The sequence below is a fragment of the Leptidea sinapis genome, chromosome 19 (assembly GCF_905404315.1).
Source record: "Leptidea sinapis chromosome 19, ilLepSina1.1, whole genome shotgun sequence".
Taxonomy (NCBI): domain Eukaryota; kingdom Metazoa; phylum Arthropoda; class Insecta; order Lepidoptera; family Pieridae; genus Leptidea; species Leptidea sinapis.
In genome coordinates this window covers 12075691-12088305 of record NC_066283.1, presented here as the reverse complement: position 1 = coordinate 12088305, position 12615 = coordinate 12075691, and the positions used below count along the sequence as shown (strand labels likewise).

Genomic DNA, 12615 nt, shown 5'->3' with positions numbered 1-12615 from the left:
AAAGAAGTTTCAATTCAAAAGAATACATATAAATATAATGCAATACATGGTATGGTATACGGGCTCCTGTTTCCGCAATTAAACCACTAGTATGGGTCCATTTTGCGTGCAGTATTGGCCAGTTACTCCAACCAGCCCAGCTCCTTCCAGAAGTTCAGGACATTCCTGGGGTGTTCGCAGACTTCCTGGAGCGACCTCGTATTGGTTAAGGTTTTTGCCCGTTGGTTGGCCATCCCCGCACATTCCAGGATTACGTGAGTGACCGTTTCCTCCTAGCTCCTTTCCTGAGCCGTTATGGCGATTGTGAAAAGGTTCTTGTTTATACATTATTATTTAATGCAATACATGTAAATAGATTAATATGAAATGTTATTGTCACTCCCTATAATAAACAATAGATATAAATAATTTTTCGTACTTTTAAATTAACGAAATGAAAAGATACGACAAACTTTGGTATTGTATCTGCCAACTTCACCTGACAGCTGTCAATATGACAGTGACGAAAATCGTGACGTTTGCTATAAAATATGTCATGCGTCGATAAAGAGGTTTCACTTCAAAAAAATTTCATAAAGAAAATAATCGCCTCTGACACTAGATGAATACGCGAATAGAATCACCGTCTATAATATATTAAATCCCAAAAATTACGCGCCACACGTGTGTCCGCAGTGCCGGTAAGACATTTACGAAGACCAGCAGTTAATGTGTCACTGTTGTATTGGCCAAAGATTTTTTTTAGCTGCCGCTGAATGGAATTAGAGCTGCTTTTGACGTCAAGATCGAATTGTTTTGATAATTTGTTAGAGTTATTGCTGACACGTATGATAAATGAATTCTGATTATAGTGGATAGACAGGGGATGTAAAGATAGAAGCGTATTTACGAACTAAAATTGAAGGTGTGTAAAAAGATATTTTCGATAGATTTGCACAATCTACACTGGACACCAAATAAACCGGGCCACCAACTACTTCGGATCTCTGACTCAATTCTCTCAAATATTAGGTACAAGACTTACAACTGTCCTAATTATACTTACAGAAAGTACGTTTCATATAGATTAATATGACTATAAATTTATTCTAAAGTACCGACAACTCACATTGCTATCGATCATTTCTTTTGTTTTAGTCAATCGTATGATCAGACGCGCGTATTTTGGCTACTGTCTTTTGGTAAATAATGGATACGACACCTCAGGTAGCTCTTGCTAGAGCTGACGTAGACCTGCTTGAAGTAGTACTAGCAGCTGAGCAGCAGCTCAAGCTGTAGTACTACTTCAAGCAGGCCTTGCACAACGCGAGGTCGCTCGAAGACTTCGAATCAGCAGATCTTCAGTGCAACGAGCTTACAGACGATACCTAGAGACTGAGAGCATTCGAGCGAGTCAAGGAATAACTGAATGGTTACTTTATAAAAAATATCTTTATTCAATAAACCCGATTTACAATGTTTACGGAGCTAAGACTAAACACAGAATACTTAATTTTACGGAAACTTACATTATATAGCTTATTCTAACAAAGAGAGTCATATTTCTGTGGGAAAATAATTTGGTACATCAGCAATATTGTTTCCAGAAGGTTCAACACGTGTAAAGTAAATGTACCTACGACTTGTTGCTATGCTCTACTTTGGCTGACAAAGCATAAATCTATAGGGTTAGCACCCTTAACTCCTCCCCCCTTAAGAGAGAAATCAGCTGGAGACGAATCTTTTGGTTCCAGATGATTTCGACGTATCTGAAGGATTTTCTTAAACAACTTTAATTTAACAATTACAAAGGCTATTAAAAACACAAACATTATTACTATGATACTTATTGTCCATACACTTATATCCTGGGTCACTGAAATTTTATTTTTATCACCACTTTCACTATTGTATTTTGCACTATTGAGAATATCTTTGATATCGTTAAGGTCTACACCGCGAAGGTCGACCTGGCTGTCTTACGTTACAGGATTTAGCAGCAATTTCACCTCGGGTGTCCTTGTTTCAGCTACTTTACTGATAATCTTGTCGCCGATTTGTGTTTCACAGCTTTCATTGGGAATTACCAAAAATGTTCCTTTTAGGTTGTATTTCCTGGCTTCCTCGTTGCAGGTCTCAGTAAGAATTACGTTTTTCTTTGTGAAAAGTAACCATATTCTATTTGCTACTAGGTGACTTCTAAGGTCCTCTATTTGTACAACATTCTTATGACATGAAGAATAGTTTTTAAGAAGCATTATTTGTTCTATGCACGTAGTGTCAGCGTATTGCACGATGTTATCTTCCTTACAAAGTACTCGATCATTCTCTATTTGCTGGCATGGAGTTGACACGGGTCTGTATTTCAATCCATTCACTATGAGGTAAGGATACTCGGGAATTATAACAGATGTTTTTAAAGAAATAGGATTATATATAGGTATCGGGATAATTTTGTAATAATTATATGTGATCGTGTCTAACAGGGGAACTTCCAACACAAAAACTAACTTATTATTATCAGAATACGATTTAAGAACTATAGTACTTTCTTATTTTTTCATTAGGTTGTCTTTACCTACAGTATACACTAATCTATGATATTTTTCTATTTCTAATAATATATTAAATAATTCTGTACAATTGATTATAGATTGGTGAAGTATATGTATTTTACTAAAGGCTATTACTGTTGCTATCTCTTGTATTACATTATAGATAGTTCGAAAGTTATTTGAGATTTGATAAAGAGTATTCATTTGACTGACTATATTATGTATTGTTGACTGATTATACTGCAATGTTCGTAGCTGCGAAGTTTTAATATTCAGTCGAAGTAAGTTATGTTTTAAATCATCTGAAACATTAACAAGCTTATCGAAAGCCTTTTGCATAAGTGACAGTTTTCTTTCCACCGAATGTTCTCTGTCCTTGAGATGAGTAATCTCGGAATTATATCTAATAGCATCATCATTGTCTAAATTGCCTGAAATTAATTTAATAATAGAACCTAACGGGTTTATTAAGCCTCTTGTTAGCCTTTTACTGGGCATAATTTGTTTAAATCTATCTTTTGTAAGTTGCATAAAAGATTCAATCTGTGAAGCTAATCCTATAAGTTCATTATGATAGTCATTTTGCGAGTAAATCATATCTTTTAATCTAAAATACTGGTTTATATTAGTTTCTAAGTATTTAGCTAAAGTTTCTAAATCTAACGTCTTTAAAATAGTCCACTGGCTATTCGGAATCACTGCTGTACTTATCCGTAACGGCGCTATTCCCGGATTCTGATTCATATCTTGCAGGTTTACGCTGATGTCATTTTTATACCAAATGTAGACAAGTATTTGTCGCGGTTTGGTATCTTGGTATTGCTTCATTTAAAATTGGTATGCCTTCATGTTCCCTATTCGTTATTAAGCGAGCAGTAGCTCCGTCATCTGATTCCGATATGTATATGATAGGAACCATTTTTCTTTCTATGCTGAACCTATTTGAATCCGAATCTGATTTTTACTTCATTTTCATTTTTATCTTCTAAATTTCTACTAGTTTCTTTACTATCCATATTAAATTGCATTAATTCGCTATCATTATCTAACATTTTAACCTTTATTTCCCTAATTTGTCCGCCTTTCGAACTTACGATATTATTACTATCCGCTCTTAATGTATTTATTTTTACGCGAGATAAGACGTCTGCATTTGAGTTCGGTGACCCTTTTTTATTATTAATTTCGAAATCCTTCTTATTCATATGATCTACTCTTAACTTTGAGAGATTATCTGTTAATAGTTGATCTATGTTATAATTAAACTTATCAGTAAAATTAAAATCAAACTCTGAATTAGTTCCTGAGTACTGTTCGACTTTAAAAGGAGAAGTCACTGTTAATTCCATTTGCTCAGATCTGGAATTTTGAATAACAGTTGTCGCGTAACCATGTATACAGTTTACTAAAGCTGTTGGCATTCTAACACCTTCAGTAAATTCTGTGAAGTTTAATATGCCCTCACCATGTAACAAATTTAGTGGAAGTTTGACCCTTAATTCGCTACGTGGAGGTAATACATAAATTTCACGTATTGGCGGACTATAAATAATCGGTATGCAAGTGCCCTTTGTAAATATTTTTTTGTTTTTCATATCGATATTTGCGTGAAGTTGAGTCAATAAATCACTACCAATTAAGCCGTCATACCTATCATCAACACAGTAAATATAAAATTTGTGCCATTCATCACTTTTAAATAATCTAGGTAAAGGTATAAACACTACTTCATTATGCTTACTACTAGCATGAGTACTAACTACTTCAACATTTTCGTTTCGCTTGAAGTCGCAAAAATATTGATTCGCTAACTTTGGGCTTATAAACGAGCGTTGACTGCCGGTATCAATCATAAAGATAGCATTAATTTCTGGTATACGTATATGCGGGAGATTTAATATATTACAATTTAATTTTATCCGTTCTCGTGTGTACGCCCTTATGTAAAAATTTCCTACTTGTTCATTATCATTAAAAGTACTTGGTAACACATTATTTTCGTTATCGTTATAATCGGTATGGTTTACACGTCTCGAACTAGCTGTTCTCATGGTTACATCGGTATTGCAACCTGATCCCGTCGCCGGCGTTGGCTGTACGTGTTGCGAGCCGCGACGAGCGTTGTCAGCATTTTGCGGCCTCGCTTGTTCCAATGTATTATAATTATTATAGGATGGATTATTTTGATTCCAAGGATTATTCTGGTACCTATTATTATTTCTTAATTGAAATGAATTATGTGTAGAAAAGTTATTACGGGACCTATTCCCATTTTCTGTTTGAAGTGCATAATGTGGTGAATTATTACGATGAGAGGTGAAATTATTAATAGATCGTTGCAATTTCGGCGAGTTATTGTATGTACTTGTCGATGCTTGTTGATTAAAATTATATTGGTGAATATTTCGCCGTTGAAAGTTTTGATTACTTTGAGTGGACCTTGTTTGTTTTTGATCATAAACTTCTTGAAAATATTGTTCCTCTAGAACAGCTTTTAATGCGTCTTCTAATGTTGAGACATTTTTCAATCGCACTAACCTTACTAAATATTTCGGCAAATTAAACAAGAAAATTTTCGTAGAAAGATCCGTGTATATATTTTGTTTAGATAACCTAACAGCTGCATCATCGACAGTTTCATTAATTTTGGCTATTAAAATACTCCTTATTTGTTGTATTCGGTTACAAAAATCTAAATAACTTTCGCCTCTATTTATTTTCAAACTTTCTAACTCAAGGACAAGGCAATCCTCCGTCCTTGGATCCCCAAAATGATCCTGTAATATTTGTTTTAATTCAACCCAAGTCTGTATTGATTCTCTTTCACCAATTAAGTTAGCTGCTTCCCCGCCTAATCTACTAGTAATTGCATTAAAAAGATATTCATTTTGTACTTCAGTTCCTCTATATAAACTAATAATGTATTCTGTTTTGCGGATGAACAACGATAAGAGTCTTGTCTCTCCACTGAATACTGGAATTATTTTCAAAACTTCCGCAGGTACAACTAAGATTCCTTCCATTTTTATTTATTAAATAAATTCAAATACAAAATAAGTAACTAACGTGAGATTTTAATCACTTTACTAACTAAATTATATATGCAACGTGCTGGACGGGCTTTTTCTAATCCCTATTATTACACGAAACACATATAAAGATCACCAGGAAAATATAAAAAGAAATTTGACAGGATAGTGAAAAGATTTACTCACATAACCCGCTTCTCCGCTCTCCTTCTGTGATCAGTGATTCTGGTCAGCTTGCTCCGCGCCGTGTCTTCTCTTGACAAATTTATTTTTGGTTCGTTGACCCGATTAATCGTTAAAACGAATCAAAAATACAGGACAGAGGACCCATAATAATAACCCATAAATAGGCACAGAGGACCCAAACGACAAGGTCACTTACCGGCTGCGCCAGTCAAGGAATAACTGAATGGTTACTTTATAAAAAAATAACTTTATTCAATAAACCCGATTTACAATGTTTACGGAGCTAAGACTAAACACAGAATACTTAATTTTACGGAAACTTACATTATATAGCTTATTCTAACAAAGAGAGTCACATTTCTGTGGGAAAGTAATTTGGTACATCAGCAATATTGTTTCCAGAAGGTTCTACACGTGTAAAGTAAATGTACCTACGACTTGTTGCTATGCTCTACTTTGGCTGACAAAGCATAAATCTATAGGGTTAGCACCCTTAACTAGCGCCATCCAGGTACGGGCAGACCTAGGGCTACATCAATAGATGATGATCGTTATATCCAACTTACTGTTCTACAAAATTGCCACCTCAAAGCACTTAGTCCTACAAAGTCTGCGTGACGAATGACTAGTAGTCATAAGTTCAGATACCGTCAGAAGAAGACTTGCTGAGCAGAACCTGGCACCAAAGAGAGCTGCAACCAGCATTAACGGTAGCTAACCGTCGAGCTCGACTTGAATTTGCTCGAGGGCATAGAAATTCGATGTTAGAGCAGTGGGGTAATGTTCTCTTCACTGATGAGACCTGGGTGAGTCTACATGGAAGTGGCCGACGTCGGAGAGTATATCGTCTCCCTTGAGAACGTTATTCTCAGTGTTGCATCGAAGAAACTGTTACTTATGGAGGAGGATCTGTCTGGGGCGGCTCTCGTTAACCGCGCATACAGATTTAATTTTCATCGAATCGATGGGCCGTGGTCGTGCACGTGGATTAACTTCTCGTCGCTACATTACTGAAATCCTCGCAGACCATGTGGTTATTTAAGCAGGATATATAGGACAGAATATACAGTTGATCAGGATAATGCACAGCCTGATGTTGCTCACGTGGTGACCCAGTATACGCGACGTCGGCATTCATACAATGGATTGGCCAGCTCGAAGCCCGGACTTGAATCCGATAGAACACTAATAGCTGAAACGTCGGGTTCGATCCCGGTACCTGCTCCAACAAGATTTCCAGAGCTGCAAATAGCAATTGAGGAGGAGTGGAATGCATTTCCTCAAGATTTCATCGACAGGTTCGTAAGGTCGATGAATACATATATATGGGTAGGGTTGCCATCCGTCCGGGTTTCCCCGGTTTTGTTCTACTTTAGAAGTCGTCCGGGCGGAGTTTCAATTGTAGTCCGGGTTTAAAAGTTGTAAAGTCACCGCCGCGCCGGAACGCGGTGCGATGCGCGATTTTCCCAACCAACCGACTCTCCTACACCATAATACAGTGGATTAAAGATAGAAATATTTTATTTAAGACAGAAGCAGTCTCGTAAGTGGTTTAAAACAATCAATTTCATAGATTATTATTACTGTACCTACTATGGATTTTTATGAATTTAAGGTAAGCATATGTTTTAAAGGCTAGTAGTTAGAAATACTAATAAATACCGAAAACCTGAAATTCAGAATTGCTACTAAGTTTCTTAAAACTTAAAATAGGTTTTATTTTGTTAATAGTTAAAATATAATATAAGCATTTATTCGGGCACTCATATTCAGAAGGCGTAGACCCTGACTCATGGAACTCAGCCCTTGTCCATCTGATCCAAAGGAGACTGTTCGGATCCGGCAAACTATCCTATAGCTATTACCTCCCTGATTCCCAAAATCATGGACAGCATAATTAATCACCAGCTCTTGGCATACCTATTACCTTGATGGCAACCAGTTGATCAACGACCGTCAGTTCGGCTTTCGCCAGGGTTGGTCGGCAGGCGATCTTCTGGTATACCTAACACATAGCGGCGGCTATCGAAAGCAAGGCAGAAGGCCTGGCAGTTAGCCTGGATATTGCAAAGACCTTTGATCGTATATGGCACAAGGCGCTTCTGATATGTTGGTCACCTCCAACATTGTTATGCAGACGACAGTACTGGTGATGCCGTATACAGGAGCCATGCAGGTCTCTCTCGGGAAATCGTGGACCAGTGCCCGAAGAAACTTGTGTCTTCGATCGAGTCCTCTCTTGTGAAGGTCGCGGAATGGGGTAAATTGAACCTTGTCCAACTCTCAAAGAAGACTCAAGTTGGTGCGTTTACCACAAAAAAAAACCTATATGTTGTATCACCACACTTCGACAACACTTCCCTTAAAGCCTCGCCTTGTAACGGAATACTAGGTCTCAAAATCTCGTGCGATTGCCAATTCCGCGGTCATCTGGAGGCCAAATCTAAATTGGCCCAGAAGCTGGGCGTCATAAATAGAGCACGGCAATACTTCAAGCTGGCTCACATTCTATCGCTTTACAAAGCGCAGGTCCGGCGACATATGGAGTATTGCTGTCATCTTTAGTCTGGCGCACCCCAGTATCAGCTCGATCCATTTGACCGCAAGCAACGCAGAGCAGCTCAAATTGTCGGGAACCCAGTGCACTGTGAACGGCTGGATCACTTGGCGTTGCGTAGAGACGTCGCTTTACTGTGTGCCTTCTACCGCATTTATTACGGGGAGTGTTCCGAAGAGCTGTTTCACCTGATTCCCTAAGCCGAATTCCACCTTCGCACGACACCCCACCAATTAGGATATCAACCCCACCATCTGGATGAGCCTCCACAGAGAGATTTTCAAGGAGCTTTCTTCCACGTACTACAAAGCTGTGGAATGAGCACCCAAAGAGAATTTAAACACTTTCAAAAGAAGCCCGTACAGAAGCGAGACTGTGGGCGGCGGTGATCGCTTAGCAACAGGTACACTCGTTTGTCCATAAAAAAAATATAAGACTGCTGATAGTTTCTAGAAATTAGAAGGTTCAATTTACCCCATTCAGCGACCTTCTCGAGAGAGGACATGATATAAGACACAAGTTTCTCCCGACATAGGTCGCTGATTTCCCAAGAGACCTGCATGTCCCGTGTATACGCCATCAGTGCATTCGTCTGCATAGCAATGTATCATTGATATGCAGAAGAAACAATGTCGGAGATAGCACACATCCTTGGGGCACTCCAGCGTTCACGGGCTTCGGATTCGAGCAATAATAATCGACGACGACTTGTATGCTGCGCCCAGTGAGGAAGTTGGAGGATCACTTGCATAAGCTCTTCCGAAGCCCAAATGATGGAAGTGTTGAGAGGAGCGCCTTGTGCCATACACGATCAAAGGCCCTCGCTATATCCAGGCTAACTGCCAGGCCTTCCATCTTACTTTCGCTTTTCGAATGCCGCCGCCCACCTATGTGTTAGGTATACCAGAAGCTCGGACACCGCGGGATGGTCGCTGGTGTTTTTCCACTGTCGTTAAGAGTCGAGTTGGAAGCAAAAAGAGCGCACAAAAGATCGGCTTTGTCTTATGCCGTATGGGCCAGGGTGTCATTCCTCATGTGTACCGGCGGCAGTGACGGCTGGTTGAAGTTACCAAGAGCAGCTTTCGACCGAACTAACGTGTTCCAATCGGGTATTTGGAAATCTGCTCTCAGATTTTGACAACGCTCTTCGATTTTGCACGGGCGATTTGCCGCAACCCAAGTCTGATACGGCTGTATTTTGCAGTCAGGTTTTAACTGACGCATCGAACCAGGGCTGTGATCTGCCTGCGATCGGTACTACAGAGCTTGGTATAAAAATATCCATGCCCTGCAGTATCATATCGGCTACTGCAACGGTACAGGCACTGGGATCATCCGAAGGGAAACAAATCTGGGCTAGATTTGTTTCCCCAAGGGTAGGATGCAAAAAAGAGAACGCATCCTATCCCAATCTGCATATTTGTTATTATATTCTTTGTCATCCTTTAAATTAGTTTGAAAATCGTACCACCTGAAACACTAGTTATCTAGCATTCCAATAAGTAAATTAAAAAGATGCTAGATAATATATGTCTACTTCTGATTACTGTCATAATTCAATCGCCCGTTTTTCTCAGGTCTGAAGCATAATATTAAATGGTTGGTAGTTTTTGACGTTTAATTTATGTTTTTAAAGCAGTTACAATGGTCGTAGTTATACCGCGGTACTCCACTCCATAGATCGTCTGTGTTACGATACAAATCACAACATACTGTGACTGGCTGATGATGCCACAGCCATTTAACATGAGATGAACCCTTATCCTGTATGGCATAGGACTATTTCCATTTAACTCAACTGGGGTCTATATTTGAGAGGGTATTTGTTGGCAGATACCTTTATTTCATAAATAAAACAATGCATATTCTGAATCTTATTTATTGATTTTGTCCATTCCGAGTATCTCCGCCTGATTGGACATACACTGATCAACTTCCTTCGTCTACTTACATTAGTTATAAGAAATCACAATGTATAGTGACCGCCCGCGCACCGCCCTAGGAGCCCTCGACCACGCCCCCGCCTGCCCTCGCCCAGCTAAAACGCGCGCTTGAAAAATAAACAATTATGGCAGTGATGTGCTGATGCAAGGTCAAGCTGGCCTATTACGATAACAATAATGAGTCGCCTTCGACTGTGGAGGGCGTGGCCGAGGGCGTGGCCGGGGGCGGGGCCGGAGGCGGGCCGTCGGCCGCAGCCTTACTAGAACTGAAAAAATCTCTATTATACTTACAACTATCCTGTATAATTACAAATGCACAAGATGTATACATAATAACCATACACTTTTACAATATGTATATAATTTAGCGATTACGTAGTATACACTATTTATAACGATTAGTGCACGGTCCGTCCCGGGTGGCGCCGCTGTACAAGTAAAATAATGCGCTATTTACAATAATAGTGAAATGAAAATGCTACGCGTATACTAAGTCGAGTGAAGGCGATGGCGAAACCCGGGCCGGACGACGATTCATTCATTTACATTTGTCTTACTAATTAAATTTACAGTTACCAATATTAATTAAATTTATACTAATTTAGTTGTTTGCTTTAACCTCGATTATGTTATACAATCGCGGTTGCGGATTGGATTAACATTAATCGCAGTTTGGCGATCCGCGCGTGATCGAGGAATCTACTATGTATAATGTACAAGCACTTAGTAAGTATGGACGAACGTCTACATTACGGCAATGCGATGGAAGACTGGTTATATTTAATGTTGCCATTTGACACTAGCCGATACACTGAGCTCCATCCAGTGTCGTCTTCGTAAACATCAGGTGCGGCACAATGTTAATATAAAAATTCGTTTTTAAGACAGAAAAATATATCCAGCTACCCACATAATTAATATAAATATTTCTCTGTCCTTATTTATTATGAAAAAATAGCTCGATTGTTAAGTCGGTTCCGCACCCGCCAACCGGAAGCCATAACACCACATAACTTACATTCATGAAATCAAACAGCGATATATACAACTTTATCACAAAACTCAAGCGTATCCGGGTCGCATACTACGGCGGTCGCACAGGGCGAAACATTTCATACTCGGATCTCTACTGCGCATACAGAACCGAATCGGTAGTGTAAAGTTATCGCAATCTTGCGAGAACGGCGTACTAACACTAGCCAATTAATAAATAAAAAAAAATATAACATACATATTTTTACTATACAACTGTTTACTATATATTTATTGATATTTAAATTCGTTGCTTGCAAAACAATACTGCAATATTTGATATTGTCCGTTAAGTCATTGAGCGCGACACTCACGTCACGTGTGCCGGATGACGCCGGCGCGCGGGGGCCGGCGCGGGGCGGGGCGGGCGGCGTCAGTCCTCGTCCGACAGCGGCTCGTACTGCGCCGACATGAGCGGCGCGGGCTCGGGCGGGCCGGCCGCCCCCGCCGCCCCCGCCGCCCCCGCCGCCCCCGCCGCCCCCGCCGCCCCCGCGCTGCTCACCACCGCGCTCGACGTGCCGCCGCTCGCTGCCGATCACACATTCAAATTCAAATATTTTTATTCAAAACAGAATTCAAAATCACTTATAGAACGTCAAAAAACTACCACCCATTCAAAAGAGACTGCCTCAGACCTTAGAAGAATGGGCGCAAGAAACTCGGCGGCCTTTTTTTTTATATAAAATATGGATTATATTGTGATATCATACAATAAACATTTATAAATTAATTTATTCTCAGTCCGTAGTGTCATTAAGAAAATTGTTTATGGTATAGTAACATTTTCCACACAAACGTTTTTTAACAATTCTTTTAAATTTCGTAACACATCTGTTTTGTACAATTTCTGGGGTCATATTGTAGAAACACATACATCGCCCAACAAGAAACTTACTAACTCGACCCAACCGAGTAGTAGACATAACAAGTTTATGTTTGTTCCTATTGATTGTTACATAAAGTATACATGGGACACACTAAAAGTTTTGCACTTCTAGCTAATCGGAACTATTTCAATTTCGAATGTTATATTTTATGAAACGTTGCAACCTTCTTAGTAATAATAAGAATCAATTGTCAATTGTTTTTTATCACACATTAAAGTTCTACGTGCGCAACGAAAATGAAATTAGGTCGAAAAATTTTTAAGAAAGCAAGACTGTGCCGCTCGTCTTCAAAATTCTTTTGAGAGAGAAGCATCTTGCTTGAGTACCGCGAGGAAGCGAATTGTTGAATTTGAGAAAGGTTGAGTTTCTTTACATGACGAATCGCGGACGACCTTCAACTGCCGTAAACGAAAATAAAGTTGCTTCTGTTAAGCGACTCATTGAAAC

At 39.3% G+C, this 12615-nt stretch overlaps 1 protein-coding gene across 1 annotated transcript in view; it reads right to left on the bottom strand.

The window, feature by feature from the left end:
• Positions 1-10169: 10169 nt before the first annotated feature.
• LOC126969706 (nuclear receptor corepressor 1-like) overlaps positions 10170-12615 on the bottom strand; it is a 154682-nt gene continuing 152236 nt past the window's right edge. Inside the window, exon 22 of the mRNA XM_050815253.1 lies at positions 10170-11809. Coding sequence (XP_050671210.1) covers positions 11655-11809 — 155 coding nt within the window. The 3' untranslated portion in view covers positions 10170-11654. The remainder of the gene's footprint in view (positions 11810-12615) is intronic.